The sequence below is a fragment of the Callithrix jacchus genome, chromosome 6 (genome assembly GCF_049354715.1).
Source record: "Callithrix jacchus isolate 240 chromosome 6, calJac240_pri, whole genome shotgun sequence".
Classification (NCBI taxonomy): Eukaryota; Metazoa; Chordata; class Mammalia; order Primates; family Cebidae; genus Callithrix; species Callithrix jacchus.
Window position 1 is genome coordinate 9,351,413 of NC_133507.1, and position 25,595 is coordinate 9,377,007.

Below are 25,595 nucleotides of genomic sequence, written 5' to 3' on the forward strand. Positions count from 1 at the left end.
TAGGGTTCCAGGTCTTGTATTTATGGCTTTAATCCATCTTGTGTTTTCCATATGATAAGAGACAGGGGTCCAGTTTTATTCTTTTGCATACGGATATCCAGTTTTCCCAGCAACACTTACCTGAAGAGGGTGTCCTTTCCCCACTGTATGTTCCTGTTATCTTTGTCGAAAATCAGTTTGCTATAAATATGTAGATTTCTAAATTCTCTGTTCCATTGGTCTGTGTCTGTTTTTAGGTCAATACCATGCTGTTTTGGTTACTAGAGCCTTGTAATATACTTTGAAGTCAGGTAGTGTGATGCCTCCAGCTTTGTCCCTTTTGCTCAGGATTGCTTCAGCTATTTGGGCTCAATCCTAAAAGCATGAATTTTAGGATTGTTTTTTCTAATTTTGCAAAAAGTGACCTTGGTATTCTGATAGAAATTGCATTGAATCTACAGATTGCCTTGGACAGAAGAGTCATTTTAACAATATTAATTCTTCTAATCCATGAGCATGGGATGTCTTTCCATTTGTTTGTGTCCTCTTCAATTTGTTTCATCAGTGCTTTGTTTCCTTGTAGAGATCTCTCATCTTCTTGGCTAAATTTATTCCTAGGTTGTTGGAGTTTTTTTTTTGATAACTATTATATATGAGAATGCCTTCATGCTTTCTTTTTTGCCTGTTTCATTATTGGTATATAGAAATGCTACTGAGTTTTCTATGTTAATTTTGTAACCTAAAACTGTACTGATTTATCAGATCTAAGAGTTCTTCTTTTAATAAAGTCTTTAGGTTTTTCTAGATATAAGATTACATCATTAGCAAAGAGAGACAATTTGACTTCCTCTTTTCCAGTCTGAATCCCGTTTATTCCTTCCTCTTGCTTGATTGCTCTGGCTAGGATTTCCAGTACTACAGGAATCTCTCTTCCACTCTTGACATTGGTTATGTATCTTTTCTCTTGTCCCCTCCACCCACCATTTTAGACAGAGATTCATCAATTTTATTAATCTTTTCAAAGAATCCTTTGTCTTTTAGTTCTATCTTCACTATCATTTGCCCATTTTCAACTTTACTGATTTCAACTATTCTCTTTATTATTTCATTCCTGTTTTTACTCTGGGATTAACTGGATTCTAGAAGTATACAGAAACCGTTTCCATCTCTGTGCAATTACTGTCATATACTTCGTCTTTTATGTTATAAGCCCAACAAGAATTTAGTTTCATCATTATTGTCTTCTATTTTTTTTTTAAAGATGAAATGACAACAAAAATGTATGTATACTGCCTGTGGTAAAACTAACCAAAGGTAAAAGAACAGCATTTGTAATAATTACTGTCAACATTGATGACAGACTCAGCTTTTCTTCTACACATTTTGAAAAAGTTATAGCTCTAATCATACTCTAATTACTTAACTGTTTCTCTATATTTGGGCATTGAGAACGCCTACATTTGGAAAATTATATACAATGAAAGGCAGGCTTTTTTTTCCAGTAAATCATGATATTCAGAAAGGTGAAACTTTTATACAGAAAATATTTCCAGATTTTAAGACTGCTTCCTCTGGTCATGTTAAAAGAATTTTATTTAATCTAATCATTAATTATACTTATTTCAAATGACTAGAGTTAATATAAAATCTATATTGGCAAGAGAAGCTATTGTTTTTAAGGCTTCAATACATACTACTAAACTGCTTTCCCAATGTACTCTCACAAATTTCCATCAATGTGCCAGTTTCACCACATTTGGAATTATCATTCGCAAAATCTTTCATTTTTGAAAAGCCAAAAACTGTTTTCGTCTTTCTTCCTTGAATTTGATTACCCCCTTATCTCTTACTTATTTTCATGTGTTTCACCAAAAGGATTTTACCTACTTTATCGGGAGGTTTTCTCAGATTTCTCTGGAAATTTTTTACAGACTTAAATTCTAGAGCTTTATCTAAGAGCTCTCAGGCCAATTTGCAGAAACACTGAATCTGAAGATGAATAAACGCACTACGACATGGTCTCTTCATGTTATTTTCTTGAAATGTCCAGCATGGTCTTGAAATTTTTAGAAGACTCAAAATTGGAAAATAAAGATAATGAGTTTGTTACAATTTCCACCCTTATAATAGAGACTGTTTCATTACGATTCTAAAAGTACACTAAACTGGCCCAAAAGACCACCAGGATCTGTACCGAGGTGCTATTATATGTATCCCATTTGTGCTTCAAAATTCAAATATTTTTAGACCACTGTAAAACCCTAAGTTGTCATCATTTTGATGCAGGATGCTTGAAAGTAAAGCAGCAAAGTATCACTTCTATGCACAGGCCAATGTTCTACTGTCAGCCCTCCATATCCATGTGTTCCCCAGCAGAGAGTCAACCAACCGCAGATGAAAAACAATTCAATTCAAAATTAGAAATAATACAACAAAAATACAACGGTTAAAAACAATCCAGTATAGCAACTACTTGCATAGCATTTACAGTGTGCTAGGTATTACAGGCAACTTAAAGATGGCTTTAAAGTATACAGAAAGGTATGTGTAGGTTATATGCAAATACTATGCCATCTTCTGTCAGGAACCCGAGCATATGTGGTTTTGATATACTAGGGGCATGGTTCTGGAACCAATCCCCTGCAGATACCAAAGGACGACTATGCTCTCCAATATGGCAGCCACTTGCCACAAGTAACCATTTAAAACACGGCTAGTGTTGACTGAGAAACTAAACGTTTTTTTTTTTTTTTCTGAGATAGAGCCTTGCCTTGTTGCCCAGGCCAGAATGCAGTGGCATGATCTCGGCTCACCACAACCTCTGTCTCCCAGGTTTAAGTGATTCTCCTGCTTCAGCCTCCGAAGGAGCTGGGACTACAGGTGCCTGCCACCAAGCCTGGCTAAATATTTTTGTGTTTTGGTAAAGACAGGGTTTCACCATGTTAGCCAGAATGGTCTCAATCTCCTGACCTCGTGATCCACCCACCTTGGATTACAGGCGTGAGCCACTGCACCTGGCCGGAATTGAACTTTTTAATTAACTTGGCTGAAATTTAAATAACCAGACCTGCTATGGACAGCACAGGCTCAGATTAAACTAGAAAGAAAGCCACACTTTGTCCTCCTTTTGGAATAAAGGTAATATCGTTATTCAACTCAAAATCACTCATTTTCTCAATAAAAGTTGCTTCTTCAGAAGCAGCGGCAAGTGTGGCTTCACGTGGCCGCTCCCCATCAGGGTGCCTGTGGGCACAGTGCTCTGCCTAAACTTCTGCCTCAGTTCTGGCTAGCTCTGTGCGATCATCTTACAGGTATAGGAATCTAACGTTGCTAAAATCTGACCCATTAACGTATTTGAGATAACTTCTAGTTGGGTGAGTGACTGGTATTAGACTTCTATGTCCCATTCATTAAACTGCATCTGGCTAGTTCCCCTCCCTGCTAATCTTCACCATTTAAATTAACCGCAACTCTTCTCTTCCTGATCCTCAGGCCAAAAGTCTGTTATTCTTGATGTATTTCACTCTCACATCACGCCCTTCTGGTATGTTCACACACTATAACCAGCTTTTTTTTTTTTTTTAGATGAAGTTTCGCTCTTGTTGCTCAGGCTCGAGCACAATGGCCCGATCTCAGCTCACTGCAACCTCCGCCTCCTGAGTTCAAGCGATTCTCCTGCCTCAGCTTCCTGAGTAGCTAAGATTACAGGCACCTGCCACCACGCCTGGCTAATTTTTGTATATTTAGTAGAGACGGGGTTTCACCATGTTAACCAGGCTGGTCTTGAACTCCTGACCTAAGGTGATCCACCGGGCTTGGCCTCCTAAAGTGCTAGGATTACAGGCGTGAGCCACCATGCCCGGCCTAACCAGCTAATTTTCTAAATCACAAGACTGTTCTCCCATTCCTCTGTCAAAGGTTTTGACAGCTCACCAGTGTCCCTACTGTAAATTATTGGATATGCTCCAATCATACTGAACATTTAGCTCCTAAAACCAAAACTGCTCCTTCTTTCCTTCAGCCCATCACATGTAGTGTGCTGAGTTGGAGTAATTCCACACTTCCAACCTTCCAGCCTCCCTCCCTGCCTCAGCTTCCCAGCTTCCCAGTCTAACCCTGCTTTCCCTAGGAAGTCTTCCTTGCACTAGTCCTCCCAACCCAGCAGACACGGAGGACTTGTTACACACAGCACTTAAATTCACTCTTTTGGAACTGCCTTGTTTTCTTAGGAACAATACAGAATTACAGGAAAGACAATGGTTTGAATCCCAGCTCCGGTGTTTTTGAAGTAATGACCTTGAATTAATTACTTACTCTTCTGTAGCTTAGAATTTTCAATGTAAAAACTGGTAATACTTATTATCCTAAAAGAGTTATGAGGAATTTGGCATATACTTAACCCTTAATAAGTGTTAGCTCTAACTCCATCCCCCAGTAGATGATGAAGTACCAGAAGGAGGGCACCATATTTGCTCATTTCTGTATCTCGGGGCCCAGCCCTGGGCCCGGCATCCATTAGGTGATCAATAAATATTTGCTGATTATATAGTTTATAGAGGATCAACTGGTCACCCTGTCTATACGAATTCTTGTTCTTTCTTTCTGTCTCCACACACACACACACACACAGCAGGGTGAGAAGCGAGGGAGAGAGTGAAATGTCAAGTCTTGTTTCTTATGAGTTATTTCACTCACTGTTCCCTATCGGGATCTTTGAGCTACTAACAGGAGGAGCCAATTTGACTGGAGGTCGCAAATTCCTAAAGAAACTACATTGTTTTGAGGCCAGGTGTGGTGGCTCATGCCTGTAATTGCAGCACTTTGGGAGGCCAAGGTGGGTGGATCACTTGGGATCAGGAGTTTGAGACCAGCCTGGCCAACATGGCAAACCCCATCTCTACTAAAAAAATAATAATAATAATTAGTCGGGTGTGGTGGCATGCGCCTGTAATCGCAGCTACTTGGAGGCTAAGGCCGGAGCCAGAGGTTGCAGTGAGCCAAGACTGACACCACTGCATTCCAGCCTGAGCGACAGAGCGAGACTCCATCACAAAAAAAAAAAAAAAAAAGAAAAAGAAAAAAGAAAAGAAACTACATTGTTTTGAAAGTAACAGGTATGGCTGACACGGGAGGACTGCTTGAGCCCAGGAGGTAGAGGCTGCAGTGAACTATGTTTGTGCTACTGCACTCCAGCCTGGGTGACAGAGCGAGAGACCCTGTTGGGGGTAGAAGGATGCATGATGCATTCAAGCAACTTTCTAATCTCACCAAAAGGCAGTCTACTTCCAACCTTACGATAAAAGAAAAGATTAGTTTTGTCTCTGTAAAACTGAGGAACAATTACTTGAGATAACCGGTGTTAGATGGAAACAAAACAGATATGGGTTCTACCCTGAAGAAGCTTTAGACTCATTGGAGATATATAAAACAATTCATTATGCTTATGATAGCTGTTGTAATAAAAAAGGTACAGGGGACAATCACATCACGTAACAGAGCAATAACATCACACAGGGAATAACAATATATATACGGATACCAGGTGACCTGGTCTAGCTGGTAGGAGAAGGTTTCCCTGAGAAAATGATAAGTGAGAGCTGAGAGAAAAGCAGGCAGAGCCGGTAAGGGGGGCAGGGGTGGGGAGTGAACAGAAGAGTGACCCCAGAGGGTCCCAGGCCAAAACCTTGGCACTCCGTAACTCTGAAAGAACAGAGAGGGGCTGTGGCTCAAAGCTGCACCTGGAAAGGTAAGAGGAGCCAGACCTTGCAGGGCCACGCGGATCACATTATAAACTTTGAATATCATCCTAAGAGAAATGGGGAACCAATTATGGATTTTATTTTTATTTATTTATTTATTTTTGAGACGGAGTTTCGCTCGTTTCCCAGGCTAGAGTGCGATGGTGCGATCTCGGCTCACCGCAACCTCCGCCTCCTGGGTTCAGGCAATTCTCCTGCCTCAGCCTCCTGAGTAGCTGGGACTACAGGCACGCGCCACCATGCCCAGCTAATTTTTTGTATTTTTAGTGGAGATGGGGTTTCACCATGTTGACCAGGATGGTCTTGATCTCTTGACCTCGTGATCCACCCACTTCGGCCTCCCAAAGCCAATTATGGATTTTTAAAAGGAAATATCTTTATTTCCATTTTAACAGGTCACATTATTTGCAGACTGGGTTGGAAGGGGCAAGGCTGGATGCAGGGATGGAAGAGGCCACTGCAAGACTTCTGGTGAGGAATGTTTCCCGACCCAAGAATGGGACAGAATCTCCAGGGAAAGGAAGTGAAAAGATCTGACAACTTTTTAGGAGACAGAATCAATCAGACTTAGCAATCAGTGGTATTGGAGGTAAGGAAAAGGTACCAAGGATGGTTTGTAGATTTCTGGCACGGCAATCAGAGGCTTTGGTGCCATCTGCTCAGAGTGAACACTGTGGTAAGAATGAACACAGCTCGTGCTGTGCTGGCAATGTCTCTGAGCTATGGGAGTACAGAGGTTGAACACACAGTTGGCTACACTGGTCTAGAGATCACAGGCCAGGGCTAGGTTGAATATAGAGCATGCCTAAGCGCCACATGTGGCCATAAGCATGTGGGGCAGTAGGTGTTTTCATTCACTAATTCTTCCAAGTTGATTCATAATCTGCTAGGAGAAACACTCTCTGAATCTCTTATTCTATTAGGGAAAGGGGATCAGGTAAAAGGTGTTATATAAAAACAAACATAGGGCTTGTCCAAAATATTGTTTTAGATAAAAACTCAGAAATGAAACCACACATGTATGAAAACCTTGTATGTGACCTAGCAGTGCACGGTAATGAAGAAAGAAGGCACGATTTAGGCTGTCTTCATGGGAAAAAAGTGAAAGTGCACCAGGCTACCTCATATACACAAAAGTCAACTCTGAACAGATTAAAAACCTAAATGCCATAAAACATTTCAGAAAAAAATAAAGGTGAATAATGACCCTGCAGTATATTTCCTGAACAAGACACAAAGGGCACAAACTATAAGGCTAAAGAAAAACAAAATTCACCTACATTAAAATGTAGACTTCTGTCCAACAACAAAAGCCAGAATGTGAAAAAAACTAGAGAAAGAAAACATTGCAACATGTAACAAAGAACACATAAACCATTCCAATAAATCAATAAGACAAAAAGCTCAGTCTTGCAATGTTTGTTACTCATATGTTGGTTTTGGGGAAAAAAAAAAAAAGAGAGAGAGAGAGAAAGAAAGAAACGCAGGCATATCACACCGGGGAAGAGAAAAACCATCTGGTAGTACATCACTAGTAAAGGCAAGTGAACAGCACCATCCCGCCTGGTCAGTAAGGACAAAAAATGATGACAATCTCTTTGGGGGACAACCTGCCAATATCCGTAAGAAACGGTTTGACTTGGCAAACGCACTTCTAGGAGTTATTCAAGAAAGAAACTCTTACATGTGTAACATCATCAGTCAAGGACATTCTCTGTAATGTGTCTAGCAGCCGAAAAATGAAAACTGAAAATGTCCAGCGATAGAAGGTAAGTATAAATAAATCACATCCATACGACGGAATCTCAGACCGAGTCCTACGCAGATAAGGAACTATCGCTAAATTAACTGTTACGTGAAAAAGTCAAGAGGTAGAACAGAACATTTTAAAGAGGGAGCTGGCTACAAGGTAGAGGATGGAAAAATATTCCTGCCTACATGCATAGATGCCCTCTGGGTGGTGCGTAAGAAAGCAGTGAAAGTGATGGCCTCTGAGAAGAAGGGTAAGAGACTGGGGCTAAAAGCTAGATATTGCCCCCCCACTGATCCGTCTAGAATAGCTTTAATTTGCTTTTACCCATGTATGTATGTATGCACTATCTTTTCAAAAACCAAAATCTCCTGCTATGAAAATTTCAGCCATTCTCAAAAAAATAAAATAAGTAAATGATAGCATATCCATACTTATAAATACTATATTCAGAAGTTGCAAAGAACTGTGAATCAGTATGTATGAAAGGTTTCTTTGTGGATAACGAAAATGTTTTAAAATTCACTGTGGTGATGACTATCCAACTCTATGAATATGCCAAAAGCCATTAACTGTACACTTTCAATGAGTGAATTCCATGGCATGTGAATTATATCTCAATAAAGCTATTAGAATATATATATATAGATATACAGTCATTTACTGCTTAACAACAGGGATATTCTGAGGACTGCATTGTTAGGGGATTTCGCTCTTGTGTGAACATCATAAAAATCCACTCACACAAACCTACGTGGCACAGTGTACTACACACCCAGGTTACAGCATATGGTCTACTGTTCCTAGGCTACAAGCCTGCCCAGCATATGGCTGTACAGAATACTGTAGGTGACTGTAACACAATGGCATCTGTTTATCTAACCAGAGAAAAGGTACAGTCAAATATGGTATACTTTTATGGGGCCACCATTGTAAATGGGGTCCATGATCGAGCAAAATGTCTTTATGCTGTATGTAACTAGTTATGTACATACACACACAGAGAGAAAAGATTCAGAAACTACAGTGCAAGCTTGTCCAACCCGCAGCCCAAGGTGGCATGCAGCCCAGGCCAGCTTTGAAGGCAGCCTAACACAAATTCATTAACTTTCTTAAACATCTTAAGACTTTTTTGCAATTTTTTTTTTAGGTCCTCAGCTATCATTTAGTGTTAGTGCACTTTATCTGTGGCCCAAGACAATTTTTCTTCCAATGTGGCCCAGAGAGGCCAAAAGATTGGACACCCCTGCTATTATAGTTCCTAAGAGCCCCTCACTGGTTTTTCCCTTTTCCCCCCACCATTGGTTTTGATAAAGTTTTATTGGAACACAGCCACACCCATTAGTTCATATACTATCTATGGCTGCTTCCAGGCTAGGATGGCAGAGCTGGGTAGTTACAGAAGCCAGTATGGCACACAAAGCCTAACACATTTACTATTTGGCTTTTACAGAAAAAGTCTGCAGACCTCCGATATTAAAAAGTCTTTAAGTCACACAGTTGAATAAAAAACAACATCTGTAGAAATATACAGTCAGTATATCGTTAATGTTCAAAAACTACAAGCAACATAACACAACAGAATTTCATTTTCTTTTCTTTCTTTTTTTTTTTTTTGAGATGGAGTTTTCCTCTTTTGCCCAGGCAGGGATGAAGTAGTATGATCTCGGCTCACTGCAACCTCCAACCCCGGGGTTCAAGCAATTGTCCTGCCTCAGCCTCCAGTAGCTGGGATTACAGGCATGCACCACAACGCTGTTAATTTTTTTTATTTTTAGTAGAGATGGAGTTGTTCACCACGTTGGCCAGCCTGGTCCAGAACTCCTCACCTGAGGCAATCGACCCACCTCGGCCTCCCAAAATCCTAGGATTACAGGCGTGAGCCACTGCGCCTGCCCATATGACAGAATTTCTATGAGTCCATGCAATACGGTTAAGAAATGCTCTAGAGGGATAAGCACCAAACCAAACGTGTACCCAGAAACATCCATGCAGAGGCAGACAGACAAGGATTAGGGGTTAGTCAAAGGGGACTTTGGCTTTACTTGTAATGTAACTGAAGATTTGCTTTGTTTGAAAGAGACAATATTCATGTATTACTTGAATAATACATTTTGAGGACATTTTTTATCGACTTTTTATAAAGTGAGGCTGGCAAAAGCGGAAAGGAACAGGGCTAGGTGGAATACAAATTGTGAGCCCTGATCTTGGTCTTAATGTTCTGAAACCCTGCACAGAATTTTAGCAGTTCTGACCCTACACCCACCTCTTACTTTTTACAGATCTTTTTCCTGGCATTCCACTTATAGTTCACTTTGATTAACCTCAGAACTGAGGTTTCCGTGTCCGTGTTGTAAGGTTCCACGTGAAATGACGTGGAAGTCAAGCTACAAGGTAGGCACAGGCCAGAGAACTTCTGGGTCCTCACAACAGTCAACTATTTCAGGCATGCAACTCCCGTTTCAGGGCCCCTGGGCCAGGCGGCTACTCCTGGTCTCAGGGCTAGTGCAGCCTTGCAGTCAGTCCATCCTGTCCGCCTTTGTATTCAGATACTCATATTATTCACATGACGCCCATAAGAATACTAGGACTTCCAACACTTGTCTGCACCTCAAAATGCAAGTAAGTCTGGCTAGTTTTGTAACAAAGTATCCCTCAGGAAGGAAACGAAATCATTTCTAATGAGGAACTAAAGCCCTAGACAGGCACATGGGTAATTTGAGTCCCTAACCAAGCTGCTTTCAACCACAATTCACAGAGATAATGTGGGTACACATGATCAAATATGTACAAAAATCCACCTCTAGGAAAATAAAGTAGGTTGAAATTTGACTAGAGAAAGTAAACTAGTTTTGGACAATTATTAGTTTAAAAACCATGGGAATGGACAGTTTTTCAAACCAAAAACGGAATATGTCAAGTATGGTTTCCAACTGCATATATTTATACAAAATTAGATCTCAGATAACTAATCTTCTTATAGTGTAACTACAAGCTATGCACAGTTGCTGGAAAAAAAACAAGTGCTCGAAAACAGTAACAAAGGAAAGCACTTAAAACAAAAAGAGATACGGACAGGATATCAGTAGGGCCATGATTTTTGTTGTTTTGTTTTTGTTGTTTTGTTTTTGTTTCTGTTTTTGATGGAGTTTTGCTCTGGTTGCCAACCGCACAGAGACCAATGGCACAATTTCAGCTCACTGCAACCTCCACCTCCCGGCTTCAAGCGATTCTCCTGCCTCAGCCTTCCGAGTAGCTGGGACTACAGGTACATGCCCCCACGACTGGCTAATTATTTTGTATTTTTAGTAGAAATGGGGTTTCACCATGTTAGCCAGGCTGGTCTTGAACTCCTGACCTCAGGTGATCCACCCACCTTGGCCTCCCAGAGTGCTGGGATTACAGGCATGAGCCACTGCACTCAGCCAAAGGGATGGAGTCTTACACAAAGACTCAAAACAAAGGGATGGAGAAAGACTTACCAACCAAATGGAGAGCAAAAATAAATAAATAAATAAAAAGCAGGAGTTGCAATTCTCGCATCTGATAAAATAGATTTCAAAGCAGCGAAGACATAGTGGTAAAAGGATCAATGCAACAATAAGAGCTAACAATCCTAACACCCAGATACATAAGACCCATAAAGAGATTTAGACTCAAGGAGACAGAAAATTGATGAGGACAACCAGGACTTGAACTCAGATCCGGAATAAGTAAACTTAATAAATATTTATAGAGCTCTCCATTTTAAATACACAAAATATACATTCTCCACTTCAAATACACAAAATATTGATGGGCCATTATTAATACCCATTTTTAGAATAAAGCAATATTCCCGTTCTCTCTCCCTTTTTCTTTCTCTTTCTTCCTCTCCTTCACTCTGTCTCTTTCTTTTCTTCTTTAAAAAATAAAAGAAAAAGAAAAAAGAAAAAAACAATTCTCCAATCTCCAACTCTGAAAAAAAAAAAAAAATTAAAGGACTTGTGCTAAGTCTACATGCTTGAGCAACTATCCATAGGGGAAACCTGTGTAATTCTCTAATTACAGGTACGCCACAGTCACTTCTGCTTCTGAAACAAAAGCAACTGGACAACCTGAAGAAAGGCTGTTAAGCGGAAATAACCTGGGCAAGCCTGTCTGTACAGAAACGCCAGTTTCAGGGAAAAGAATCCATTCACAAAACTGATCTTTTAAACAATTGGGTTTAGCAAATCTTCACAAAGGAAAGAGAGTAAGATGTTGAGTACTAACCAGAGAGAAGCATTAAAAATTACACATAGACACATTTTAAACTAAACGTAATTTATGTTTCTCCTTGGGGAAAAAGATTTGCTTCTAGGAAACTCACCTCCGTGTTCTAGAAAAACCCGAACACATCTTTCCTTTCCTCTTGCTGCAGAGAAATGAAGCAGAGTCCAGCCATTAGCATCTCGGCCATTTGGAGAATAGCCTTGTTCTAACATCTTTCGCACCGTGTGGACATCCCCAGCAGCCACTGCAGCCTGGATCTGCAACTCTTCCTGGAGTTCAGGGTTCCTTCGACAATGATGGTGTAACATCCTAGCTGAGTCCGCTTTTTACAAAGGATTCATTAGGTCACAGGGATCAGCCTTTAAGAAGGGAAGGTAGAAAACATGAAATTTAGAATAACTGGTTCCTGATACTTTGTCCATTAAGCATCACAGAATGTTCCATTTGCTAAATCAGTAAACCTGACCTGACAATGCATACTACTAGCCAGGTGTGGTGTGCCTATAGTCACAGGTACTCAGGAGGCTGAGGGGGGGAGGATCACCTGAGCCCAGGAGATCAAAGCTGCAGTTAGCCCTGATAGCACCACTGCACTACTCCAGCCTGGACCACAGAGCAAGACCCCATCTTGAAAAAATTAAAAAAAAAAAAAAAAAAAAAAAAGGTAGCAAGATGATACAATATATTTTAAAACCTTAAGAATCTAAACTAATCAGGCCAGGCACAGTGGCTCAGGCCTGTAAGCCCAGCACTTTGGGAGGCCAAGGCAGGAGGATCACTTGAGGCCAGGAGTTTGAGACCAGTCTGGCCAACATGGTGAAACCCCATCTCTACCAAAAATACAAAAATCAGCCGGGTATGGTGGCACACACCTGTAATCCCAGATAGTTGGGTGGCTGAGGCAGGAGAACTGCTTGAACCCAGGAGGCAGAGGTTGCAGGGAGCTGAGATTGCGCCACTGCACTCCAGCCTGGTCAACAGAGTGAGATTCTGTCACAAACAACAAAAAAAGAATCTAAACAATCTGGTGATTAACCACATGATAAAATTACAAAAAGGAAAAGTAATACAGTGAATTCTCATACTCCCTAAAAGGTCACAAAAGAGGAATGTACTGAAACCCAATATACAACGAAATCACTGGACGGGTACACTGGCTGACATCTGTAATCCCAGCACTTTGGGAGGCCAAGGCAGGAGGATCTCTTGAGCCCAGGAGTTCGAGACCAATCTGGACAACATGGTGAAACCCTGCCCTACAAAAAATACAAAATAAAAAAATTAGCCAGGCATGGTAGTGTGCGCCTGTAGTCCCAGCTACTCAGGGGTAGAAGCCGGAAGATCATTTGAGACTGGGAGGTCGAGGCTGCCTATGCCGCTGCACTCCGGCCTGGGATACAGAGCAAAACCTTGTCTCAAAAATTAAAACAAAAAAGTAAAATGAGACCTCCTTTATGGAAGACAGGAATAGTCCAAAGAAAAATGGTAAAAAGTTGCATCTTACATGTCTACACGAAAGCTTTTTTAGTGTGTTTTTAAGTTTTTAACTACATATAGAAATCCAAACGAACAAGCTTCTAGAAAGCCATTCCGGGCTGTGCTAACTGGAAGTAGTAGCCTCTGTTTCTAAAACAATTTTTAAACTGTGATAAAGCCCTTTATAAAGACATTTTTGTTCTCATATGTAGCTTAGGCATTGCAGGATAATCTTGCTAACAATAATCATTTATCTTGCAAAACTTATTATAGACGGTACAAAGGGTAAACTTAGGCCTAACAAGTCAAATCGTCACAACTGAAGAATACGAATATCCTATGTTGTTTTATACATAGAAAAATGGTGTCTTTACATACTCGTAAGTATCACGACTAAATGATCAAATTTAAAAATATCAAGCTACTTCTCCAAACAGCTATTTCCTCAGGGGAAACTGGGAATAAACAAGATTGCCTCTTATTTCTTCTCTCAATTCCTTCACAAATTGACCCTCCTTAGAAATTTTTTAATGAGAATCCTTTCAGAATAGGTTGTTGCTTATTCTCAGTTATAAGAGAAAACGCTGAAGACCATCCACAGAAATTAATGGAAACTTACTATGCTCACAATCATCCTTACCAGATTTTCTTTTTAATGAAGTGATTATGGTGGCACTTAAATGAGGTCTAGCATGCAAGAAAAATACTGAAAGAATATCAAAACAAACCTGGGTTTTCTTTAGTGAGTGGTATATTTAACATACATGAACTGATTTAAGAGAGAAGGCAAAGTTAAATGAGTTTTCCCCAGAACAACACAGATGACTGACGACCAGGTCAACTGACCTTACGGAAGAGTGTCCCTTCTCCTGATGTTGGGATTGCCTAATAACCATTGTGTGCATACAGCATCGTGGGAAGGGGGTTCAAAGTATGTCCAGACTGCGGAGTAAAAAAGCCTTCTCAACCTAAAAACAAAACAACGATCATAGGAAAATTCTTCACAATAATAATCATAGATGTCTGCACAGTCTACCTGCTGATGAATTTAAACATCAGTGCTTTATAATAAATCTACAGAGCAGAGAAAGAACTCAGATCAACTCTTACAGAAAATAATCTTGTTAGGTATGTTCATCTCCAGTAAATATGATTTAGTTTCAGAACTTCCCCCTCAAAAATGCAGTTATTTGAAAAAGAGCAAATAAAGAAAATAATAAATCACATATTTTGGAATTTGGATGCAAGCACAGATTGTTCATTTTTCTCTACTGAGAATACATTTTCAGACTTGCTTCATCTGTCTTACTTTTAACTGACACCATCAGTCACCTGCACTTTCTAAACAGCACTTAATACGTGTGCATTCAATATGTAGGTAGCCTGGGTTAAAATGAAATATATAATGAATAAAAGGAGACTGTGTCTTTAAATGCCTTTTCTTCATGTGCCCTAAAGGCATCAAGTCAATTGCTTTGAAATTGTTATTTCTTTATACATACACCAAACTAGATAAAACATTAACAACAGCCTTGCCAGATTCCCCGTGTGAATTCTGAGTAAACTCTCTACAACTTAAAGAAAAAAAAAAAGAGGGTGGATCTTTCTTCCTGTCAATTAAATTCCAGCTCTGTTAATTCCATTAAGGTTAAGGACACAAAGTGAAGTCTACAGAAAACTCTAGGAATTACTTATTGGGAGAACCACCCCATTCCCCTTATGATGAATGAGCATCACTTAAACTTTCAGACAAGAAAAGGTCAGGCCACTGAGCAACCTGACACAGAGCAGTTGCATATACTGCTGGCTGCACACCAGACTTTTCAACCAATCCAAACGAGTATAGCCCACTTCTCTCTTTTCCTCTACTATTATCTGTTTTTCCTTGTCAACCTTCTTCAAGAAAGGTAAAGAGTTTGCCAACTTGCCCTTGGAAATAAAATTTGTTTTAAAACTCTATTATTATTTCTAAATAAATGAGGCAGACAGGATCAGAACAACTCCTACGAAGCAAGCTGTGAAACATGCAGAACGATCCTTATACAAATGGTTGATTCTAAGACTGGAACATCACACGGTGCCAGAAAGTAAGGAGGTGCTCAAAGGGACACAGGAGCCAAGTGAAAGATCCCTCGATGGCCAGAGCGGGAACAACGGGAGCCATACTTAAAATAGTACCAAATGACAACCCAAAGTACAAAGCAGATATCAACGGGTCCACATTGATACAAATAACTGATTCGGTACACAAAGAGGGGAGAAACACATCTGCTGTCCAGAACTCCAAATAATTTGTGTAGATAGTCCCTCCTCAAGGTGGGGAGAAACATATATGAAAATATAACATGTTATTAGGCGAAACTGAGTGTGGAGCATGCAGGAACTCTGTACTGCCTCTGTAACTTTTCTGTAAATCCAAAGTTTTACTACAATAAAGTTTAAGAGGCAAATCAATGTCTCCAACCACACATTTCCACAAATGAATTTGCCATCACTTTTCACATAAGCTACTTTAAGAGTGAACATCACCAGACATCTCACTTCTAAGTGTGTTCTCAGCACTTCCTGCTTCCCATAAGAAGTAAAAATCACCCAACACAGCTTCAAGCCTGTGAGAATCCTGTGGTTGTTGCTGGCTTCCAACTACCCATCACCACTTCCATAGAGGCAGCTGGAAGTCACAGGAGAGAGGACATGAGAGCTGAGCAGAATAGGAAATGATATTAATTTATTAATTATATAAAGAAAAGGCCTGGTGGTAAAAGATGAAGGGGCCACACTATTTCTCCCCACAAGAAAGATGCAAAGGCATAGTAACTCGTGACCATTCCGTATGAGCTCCTTCGATCAAACAAATGTCTGTGGAATGCCTGACGCGTCCTTGGCACCGTGATCGGCTCTGGCCACAGGCAGCACCTCCAGGTGATATTCCAATAGAATTCTGCATACTTAAAATGAATCTTTAAAAATCCCAAACCTTTTTAAGATTATTTTTCTCTTTTCTGACAATACCGAGTGTTATACACAATAACCACAGGTTTAAACTAAAGAAGTATGCCTTGCATGTACTAACGCATCCATGTTTACCAGAAAAAAACATACACACACGTCATGCACACATGATCCCTGTCAGCTGCACTTCTTTGAATTATGACAATAATTTATTATAAAAGACCCCCAAATAGTCAAAACATCAAAAGTAATTTCCTCTTGATGTTACTTTATGAGAAATACACCTGCCAGAGTAGAGCTATTCACGTGTGTATCGATGAAGAAGAAAGACTATGGAGCTTAAAAGCGAACACAATATCCGGTAGTAAAGAATGTCTATTAAAAACCACAGAGGAAGTCCAGAGATGAGAATGGAAGAAAGTCTGTTTTCCCTCAGGGAGTTCAAGTTAAAAAATCTGATAGCTCATGGAAGTCACCTATAAAATAACGGAATATAACAAGGGAGGTAATTTTCTAAGTTACTATGTTCAGTGTAAGTTTTTGTGGACTAGGAGCTACTGATACTGAGGGTTCGATCTTTAGAAATTCTAGGTTTCAGTCAGAAGAGAGAGAAAGCATCCAAACAAGGAAGACGTTCTTTTCCACTCTACATGGGGTCAAAAGAAAGCACTCTAGGCTTCCGAGCTTTAATATTATTGACCATATTAATAACTACTCATTTTGAAATTAAAATACATTACCATCTAATTTCCATATATATGCCAAGTGAAGTTCATTAAGTTAAAACCAAAACTTCTTGCTTCACATAGTTAAAAGGAAAAAATCTAAACTAATAGAACAGAGTGAAGAGTAAAATAAACATAAAATAAAATATGTTTAAGATCTGTCCAAAGTTAGAAAACCTTCACCAAATTTAACCATATTTCCCCAATTTCCTTTGACATAAATGATTAGACATTAATGACTTTTTGCATATTATTTTCATTAAAAGTTCACACATTTTTGATTAAGTGTTGTAAACGGAACTGTATTTTCTGATGTCACGTAAACTTAGAAACAAGATATTGGCTTGCTACTCAAAGAAAGAAATAAGTATTTCTTTGCAAAGTAAACAAAAATACATGCTGTTAAGAAAACAAATGCAGTCGGCAACTCTGATGACACTGGATCCCAGGGGAAAAAAATTCTTCAATGGTTCACTTTCACAAGATCTAAGAGGGAAGATGGACGCAACAGCACTACAAGGCCTGACCAAAACGTAGAACACGGCTGAGATGCCTGTTCACAAGCTCTACTGATATGATCAGGGGCCTGGAACCCAAAATAAAGTAGAAGTGTAATTTTAGTATCACTCAGCATAGCATAGTATAGTGGTTATGTTCCAAAACAAATAAAGGTATTCCTATTTGATCCAAACGACTGGACCTCCATATAACATAAGGATTTATTACCAAGCACAACTTATCTATGACTCACATAAATTCCAGCAGAGAAACCAATAATTTTCATGAAATGTGCATGAAGCAACAGGAGAAATTTTAGAATTCATTCATCCAGACCCAACTCAAAGCTTAAATCACAAGTACTGTAACAATCTATCAACATCATCCTTTTAACCAAGCTCTGCCAATACCATCTTTGCAGCCTCATGTGTCAGTTCCTAGAAAGTTCGCAAGAAAGGACACAATCATTCTACTTAAGGAGGGCATTCAGTTGATTATGAAATGGAAGGCTGAAAGTCAGGTACTAGCTATGCTAATATAAACATTATCTGGCTTTAGACATTTTAGGGATAGTATGTATCTCTATGTCACCAAAGTTAAATGGGAACAAATTAAAGAGATACTGTATGTGTCACAGTATTAAATAATTGTAAATGACATCACTTTATGTATAAAGAATATAAGTACTGGCCTCGGTATACTAAAGATGCATCATTGAATATCTTCAATTAAAATCAATTATTCTCCCTACGTGATTATAAATCTGTATTTGGTGACCAAATAAATTGGATTTTCTTTTTAAACCACATAATTGGCAACAGAATCAACAAAAGCTAACTGCCAGATTAAAAAATGTAAGCTACCTAACTAGTCGTGTTGGTAAATACCCAAATTCAATATTGTAAATGTCTGGCATAATCTAGAACAAACACTCTCAATCATTCTAATATTAGAAACATTACAGATGCTGATGATTTATATATATTCTCTCATTTTAGAAAAACCATTAAAAGATGAGATGATCCACGAAATACCATTTAAGCAACGAGAATGAACTGGCTGAGAGCCAGGGTAAAGCCTCATCCTCTCTTACCTTATATGCTGGACTAGCCACAGACTCCCTCCCTTACCATCTCAGGTGAAACCACCCCTTAAAAATGAAACCATCCTAGAGTTAAATCTAAAGCAGAAAAAAATATTTAACTGAGAGGCTTGAATACAAAACACAGTACTTGATTTTTTATCTTTAAAACATACTTCAAATATTTTAGCATTTTTTAGAAGTTCTGAAGTAATCATTAGGCCATCTCCCTGGCAACTTCCATACTTACATAATAAAATTAGCCTTTAAAGGTTTCTGCCTAGCTTTTACTGAAATGATGTAGTCAAGTACTCCCGATTCCCTACATACACATACAAAGGCTGCCCTAAGTTTTCACCAGGGAACGGTAACTGGTACATATTGATTCTAAATCCTGTTCTGTAGAATCTCTTCTTTTGGCATCCAGTTCCCTGTCTCAAGAATACGTATACCTCAGATCCCCTTAAAAGCATCTTTAGCTATGTCTTGAGAATTAACAAAATCAGTAAAGATACTAATTTCTTTTTGTGGAGGGCAGAAAGTCCAGAGGAACATAGGAAAACAAAAATATTCATTTCTGCTATTTTAAGTACTTCCCTGTAACAAAAATTCCCTAAACAATCTGGGATATTAAAATAGATTAACACATCACTTTATACTTTTGCTACTGGATGTTAGAAAAGTCATTCATTTGGCTAATTTTGGAGTTAAACTTTGTATAATTTCCACGCTTATATTCCCTCTTTAGGAATTACACTAATGTCCTAAGCTTACCTTCAGTGCATTTTCAGAAGCAGCAACAAAATATGGCAGCAGAAATGTGATCACATGAATTAGATGCTTAAACTTCAACCTAGCAAACTCTATGTAAGGGTTTTGAAATGAGAAATCTTTTCTTATAGAATGCTAAAATTAAGAGCCAGATATGTAAACACACCAAAAGGTTCCTTTGTTTTTAAATCCGTGAGAGTCAGACGATCAATAAGATATTGTGTAAACTTTTTAAAGTTCTTCTAGAAAATCTGAGGTGTAACTTACAAGTTTCAAAGCCCAGCCACTTTGTGACACACAAAAACACAAAAAGCCAAAAGAGTTAATTACACTTAAATGCTTCAGGGTAATAAGGTTGCCTTTATACCATTCACACTCTTAAGGCACACAGGTTCGCTTTTTAGCAGGAAATAAAATCAATTTTCTGACACTCATAAATCTCAAGCCATTAATTTACCTTCCTCTACCAAATCATTGTCAACTCCCTAACTCAAAAGATTTTTCTGATGCAGGTAGAAGAAAGGTGATAGGAAAAAGTAAGGGGGGGAAACAGTAAATTATGGTTTAATTAAAAGGGAGAGTCATTCAGAATTAACAAGCAATTAACAAAGAATTGAGGAATTCCTATGAGAGTAAGGAAGGGGGGTAGCTATAAAAAGGTCTCAAAGTCTCAGAGCAAAGTAAATGGCACAGTGTACCAAAAGACAACGCAAAACACCGAAACACTGCACAGAGAGAAAGTGGGAAAATACGTTCCTGGGGCAGATTAGTTATAAAATGTTAAAGATCAGGCACGAGTAATGTTTTTGCTTTTCCTGGGAAACTGAGGGAGGGGTTGGGTTAGGAAAGGTTGCATTCCCAGGCAACCACCCTGAAAATAAAGCACTGCCTAATGAGGTAGGGGCCAGGAATAAACAATGGGGGAGGGGAAGGCTGGCTCATTACCTATATAGACGATGCTGATCAGAGGCAATGTCCCTTCTGCTTCCCTGGTAAGTGGGTAGACCCCTTCCTGCTTTCGCGTCTTCTTCAGCCAGCTCAAACCTAGAAAAACAGAAACCAGTAAGTGGTGCAGTGTCTCAGGGGTGAGGAGGGGGCTCTGAAGAAGGGGGAGCTCAGGAAAGCGACTGGAGAGTGGCAAGGGCAGGCAAGAAAAAGCAGATATTTTCTTCCCTCCCAGCCAGCTCTCTTCCCCTTGGGGGAGGTATCTGACTTTACCTGTCTCCTCAGCTGCTGCTTCTCTTCCTCCTTTTAGCCTCCTCCACACTCACCAACTTCTCCATTGAAGAAATACCCAAGGCAGGGCCGGACCCTGGTGTTCCAGATCCTCCTCGGTGCTTCACGGCCCCAGCCCGGCGAGCATCCAAACAGCCGAGCAGGCAGGAGGTGGCGGTCCCGGCCTCCGGGCAGCCTCGGGGCAGGGGTGTAGGGAGGCAGGGAGGAAGTCCCGGCTCCGGTGGGGGGGGCAGTCCCGGTCCAGGGCTCGGAACTAAGGGCTGCCGCGCTCCGGGCCGGAGGCTTCCAGCTACGGAAGGACCCAGGAGGTCTCGGGACAGCAAGGTCCTAGGTCATACGAGGTCCGAAGTGCCAGCCGTGGGGTCTCCGGACAGGGGGCTTTCGGGATGCACTTTGCACTGGGCCACCCCCGCCCCCTCCCTCCAGCACTTTGGGGTCACTGGGATGGGACCAAGCCTTCAGCAACCAATCAGCGGCCGCAGTGGATCCTGAGCCTGGAGCCGTAAACCAGGTCCGGGGTGGGTGGGGGTGGGGGGAGTGGGGGCGACTTAGTTGGTTGGTTGCTTCCCTCTCTCCTCCTTACCCCCAGCAGCCCCCACCTTCTGCCTGCCGTAAAGCTGCCCCTGCATTCGCGACAGTTAAGGGAGACGTGCCGACCGGGACTGAGGCTCGTCTCCGATTGGTCCATTCACTTACCCCCACGGCCTCCCTGTGGTGGCTTCCGAGGCTCCGCCCCTGACGAGGGACTCAAAACGGTTGCTAAGAGACACTGTACGCCGAACGCGGTCTCTGCGCATGCGGGAGGAGGGATCAGCGTGTACTTTCTGTGAACTACGGTGGCCCAGAGAGGGCTGGTGTGTTCTCTCGAATGGCGGTGTGAAGAGAGTTTGTCTGAGCCAGATCCCAGGCAGGTAACCCGGAGCAGCCGCTGAGCTCGGCGGCCGGGGAGGCGTGAGTGCAGCCAAATGAGGGCCTGGTCCAGGGCTTAAGGTTGGGAGGGCGGCAGGCTCAAAGAAGCGAAGAGAGGGGTGCCTCTTTCTCTGCTCCCGCTCAGCGCTTGTCAGACGCAAGTGCCCGGTCCTTGGCGCGTCTGTCTGTCCCTGAGACCCCGTTAGCTTCCAGGCTGGGAATCCCTCGCCTAGAGTGGGAGAAGGGACTCTCTTTGGGATGGCGACGCCGGTCCAAGGGCTTCCCTGAAGGGATAGCAACGTTGGCGGGTTCCTGAAAATGAATGGAGAGGGGGCGTGGGGAAAATGCGAGATAGACTGATCATGACACGTTTATTAAGCGCATTTATTCATCTCGCAAGTGTTTTCCTGGCCCGTGTTCTACTCCTTGAGGAGACAACAATGAACAAGATCGTGATTTCCGGGGAGACAAACACAAAATTATGAGATAGGGATGGGTTATATGAGGAAAATCAAGCAGAATGGTGGGATCGATTTTGACCAGGACGTGATGGGCTATAGCATATTAGATAGGTAGTGCTATGGTGTGAATATCTGTTCCCTCCGAACTCACGTGTAATCCCCAGTGTGGCAGTACTGAGGGGTAGAGTCTTTAAGAGGTGGTTGGATCATGAGGGTTCTGTCTTCATGAGGGGATTCATCTATTAATGGATTATCATGGAGGTAGAACTGGTGGCTTTATGAGGAGAGACCTGATAATGAGCCTGCTCAGCCTCTGATCACACGATACTTTGCAGTGCTGCCTCCTGACACCAGGTGTGGTCTGTCAGTCTTGAGAGTTCCCAGCCTCCAATACTGTAGACGATAAATTATTTTTCTTTATAAATTACCAAGTTTTAGGAATTATTTCATAAGCAACAGAAAATGGACTAAGATAGTGAGGAAAGGTCTCTGAGGAAATGACATTTGAGCAGAGATTTGAATGACAAAGAGCCAGCCATGCCAAGATCTAGGGAAAGAATTTTGCCAGCAGAGAGAATTAGAAATGCAAAGCCTCTGATGCTGGCCTATGCTTCGCTGTTTAAAACAGGAACTGCCAGAGAGAAGGCTCGGGTAGTTGAAGCAGAGTGGTGGGAAAATAACTGGCAATGAGACTGGGGGATGAGGCATAGAGATGAGAAGACGCCAAAAGTCAGATCTTGAAGGGCCCGGTAAGCTTTGTTTAGGAGTTTGGACTCTCTCCTAAGGAAACTGGATTGGTTTTTCAGACGAAGTGGGTGTAGGATGGGCCAAGATAGAACCACTTTGGAAGGGACCGGTTGCATTTGTCCAAGGGAGAAGTGCAGGGAAGTGCACAATAACATGACAGTGAAGATAGAGTCGGCATTTTTATTTTTGGCCCATTATAATTTCATACTTTCGTAATTTCTGCTTTCTACATTTCCATTTCTCCTTGAAATTGGTAACTGAATTATAATTAGAAACAACTTATTCAGAACTGTTAAATTGTATCAAGTTTTAGTAGCTTTCGATCTTTCAATTCTACGATCTTTCAATTCTACCACGATTTCTCCCTTTATTTTTTCTTAACAGCGGGACTCCAATGTAAAAAATGAAATAAAAGCAGTATTTTATTAGTATTGTAAATGAAACGTATAGGAAGCCATTGTTCTAGATTAAACTCCTGCAGTAGGTCCCACAGACCAGCCCAAATCAGAGTGGAGTCACTGGTGCTAGATGCCACATAATCAAACAACTTACAAATGGACCAGTTGTCAAAAAAAAAATCCAGAAGATACACAGCAAAGAATCGGAAGTGAGCCTGGTTTACCTGAACCAGCATGATATAAAAAAAAAACCCTCCATTTTGACTCACCAATCTGTCTTTCATTCTCTCTTTTTGCTTCTTCATCCCTTTTCAGCCCACCTCCTCTGCTCAGCTAATCAGAAACCTTTTCTGAATTTTTAGTTGAGATGCTGCCAGATTCATGAATTGCTAATAAAAGCTAATTATGCCTTTAAATTTGTTAATATTTTGTTTGCCTTTGTTTGTTTCTGTTTTTGAGATGGAGTCTGGCTTTGTTGCCCAGGCTGGAGTGCGGTGATGCGATCTCGGCTCACTGCAACCTCTGCCTTCCAGGTTCAAGCAATTCTCCTGCTTCAGCCTCCTGAATACCTGGGACTACAGGTGTGTGCCACCACACCTGGCTAATTTTTGTATTTTTACTGGAGATGGGGTTTCACCACATTGGCCAGGCTGGTCTTGAACCTTTGACCTCGGGTGATCCACCAACCTTGGCCTCCCATAGTGCTAGGATTACAGGTGTGAGCCACTGCCCAGCCTCAAATTTTGTTTTTTAACAGTTCACTTATAATGTACAAGTTCAGTTCTATAACATTTACTAATTGCAGAGTCAAGAAGTTTTGAACTCCAAAAATAAGGGAAAAGAGGGAAAGAAATTAATAAATACGTAAGTCATCGTGGAGAATATATTCAGTCTTGTAGCAGACTCAGCACTCATTCAGCTTTGATAGTGTGTTTGCTAAATGATGGTTAAGCAGAGAGACGGGGGCCTAAGACCTTGTTGGTAAGGAGCCTGGAAACAGAGTCCTCTCCTAATTCCTGACTCTCTCTATTTCTGGCCATTTTTCAAATGACTGAAATACATGATTATGTCATAGCCAAGGAACATCATATTGTCAGAGTTTCACAGAATGTACTATTAGATCATTTTAAATTGCTTTATTGAATTGGTGCTATGAAATTTGCTAATTTTTATAACTTCAATGATTGGTTTTCTGTCCTCTTTGTGTTGAAACGATTTCAATTGCAGAATATTTTTAACAAGTTAGTACTGATTAGGTTTTAACAGATGTACTTCATTTCCCATTCACTTAGTTAATATAAAGCTCAGAAAAATGGGAACATCTTGCAACATATAAATGAAATAATTTGGGATAAGTATTTATGAAGCAATTCATGAAACCCTGACTCAGTCAGAATTGAGTTTATTTCTTGGAAAAATGCCCTAGCCCCCTGCAGCAATTCTGAATTAGCTGGTCTCCGGGAAGTCCAGGGCTGGGGGATTTTTCCTAGTGTTCCAGTGATGTCAGTGTGAAGGTCAGATTCCAAGGTCGAGGACCACTGCCCAGGAGGCTATGTCCTGGCCCATAAAGCACTTGGTGGTGGAGCCAATGAGCAGTGTATGCTCTAGTTGGCAGCAGGCACTGTTCTGGGCCTGCAGGTCGTGTCTGGGGATCTTGGTGTAGTAAAGAAGGCCACCAGAAGGACAGATGCCGCACAGTTTGGAGGCCATTATCTGCCTTGTCGCCCAACTTAGTTCAACTGTACCTAGCAGAAAAGGGAGATGGTGCTGGGTGGGAAAATTGCATTTCAGACCTTCGTCAACCCAGCAAAAAGAATGTTGAAAGAAAGGAAGCTAAGTGGAGGCTTTTGAGTTCCTTTTAGTTTTGCCCTGGCTAAGGGATTTTGGCCTCTAGGGTAGTTTTAATTTGTACTCTATCACAACCATTTTAAGATGTGACTTCAACATGGGTTGCTTCTGTTGAGTATGTTGTCAGATGTGTAATACAGTAAAGATGAAATAAGCTCAGAACTTAATCCCTGCTATGGATACTACTGTTTACAGTTTTTTAAATTACGTTTTTATTATAATTTAAAATTCAGAGCTTGAAAATTATATGGCATTTAAAAAGTTTTTTTGAGAACAAAATGGTACTAAAATATACTTTGGGACAGATTTTAGGATTATTTGGGACATATACACTACTATATTAACCTTTGGGTGGGAACATATTCCACAAATACAAGTACCTACTGTGTATCAAATGCTGTGCCAGTAGCTAGGGAAGAACCTAGCTTGGAAGAACCAAGCAGACAACTCTTAACAGAATTTACAGTCTAGTGCGGAGACATACGCAAACCATTGCACAAATCCATTCAAGTACAGGTGTGACACATTCTGTAAGGCAGAGCCCCAGAGCTGGAAGACAGAGTATCACCAGAGGACCTAGCCCTGCCAAAGCAAGTCATATTTAAGTCTAAATCAAAAGGGAAAGTGAACAGAAGAGCTTTCTGGGCAGAAGGCAGAAGTACTGTATTGAGGCCCACAGGCAGGAAAGAACCTTTCAAATTAATAAATAAAGACATATCGATGTCCTCCTACTTGAGTTGTATAGATGTTT

At 40.8% G+C, this 25,595-nt stretch overlaps 2 protein-coding genes across 5 annotated transcripts in view; one reads left to right on the plus strand and one right to left on the minus strand.

Moving 5' to 3' along the window:
• ASB7 (ankyrin repeat and SOCS box containing 7) overlaps positions 1-20,905 on the minus strand; it is a 49,795-nt gene extending 28,890 nt beyond the window's left edge. The window contains exons 1-4 of the mRNA XM_002749069.7: positions 20,464-20,905; positions 20,191-20,289; positions 14,065-14,186; positions 11,840-12,101 (exon numbers count right to left, since the gene is read on the minus strand). Of these exons, the coding sequence (XP_002749115.1) occupies positions 11,840-12,050 (211 nt within the window). The 5' untranslated portion in view covers positions 12,051-12,101; positions 14,065-14,186; positions 20,191-20,289; positions 20,464-20,905. The remainder of the gene's footprint in view (positions 1-11,839; positions 12,102-14,064; positions 14,187-20,190; positions 20,290-20,463) is intronic.
• A 419-nt stretch (positions 20,906-21,324) lies between these two features.
• LINS1 (lines homolog 1) overlaps positions 21,325-25,595 on the plus strand; it is a 32,071-nt gene continuing 27,800 nt past the window's right edge. For 2 of the 4 annotated variants that reach the window (XM_035303688.3, XM_002749070.6), the window contains exon 1: positions 21,325-21,392. The gene's annotated coding sequence lies outside the window, so the exon portion shown is untranslated. The remainder of the gene's footprint in view (positions 21,393-25,595) is intronic. The other 2 variants (XM_078329039.1, XM_008998291.5) reach the window with 1 other exon arrangement.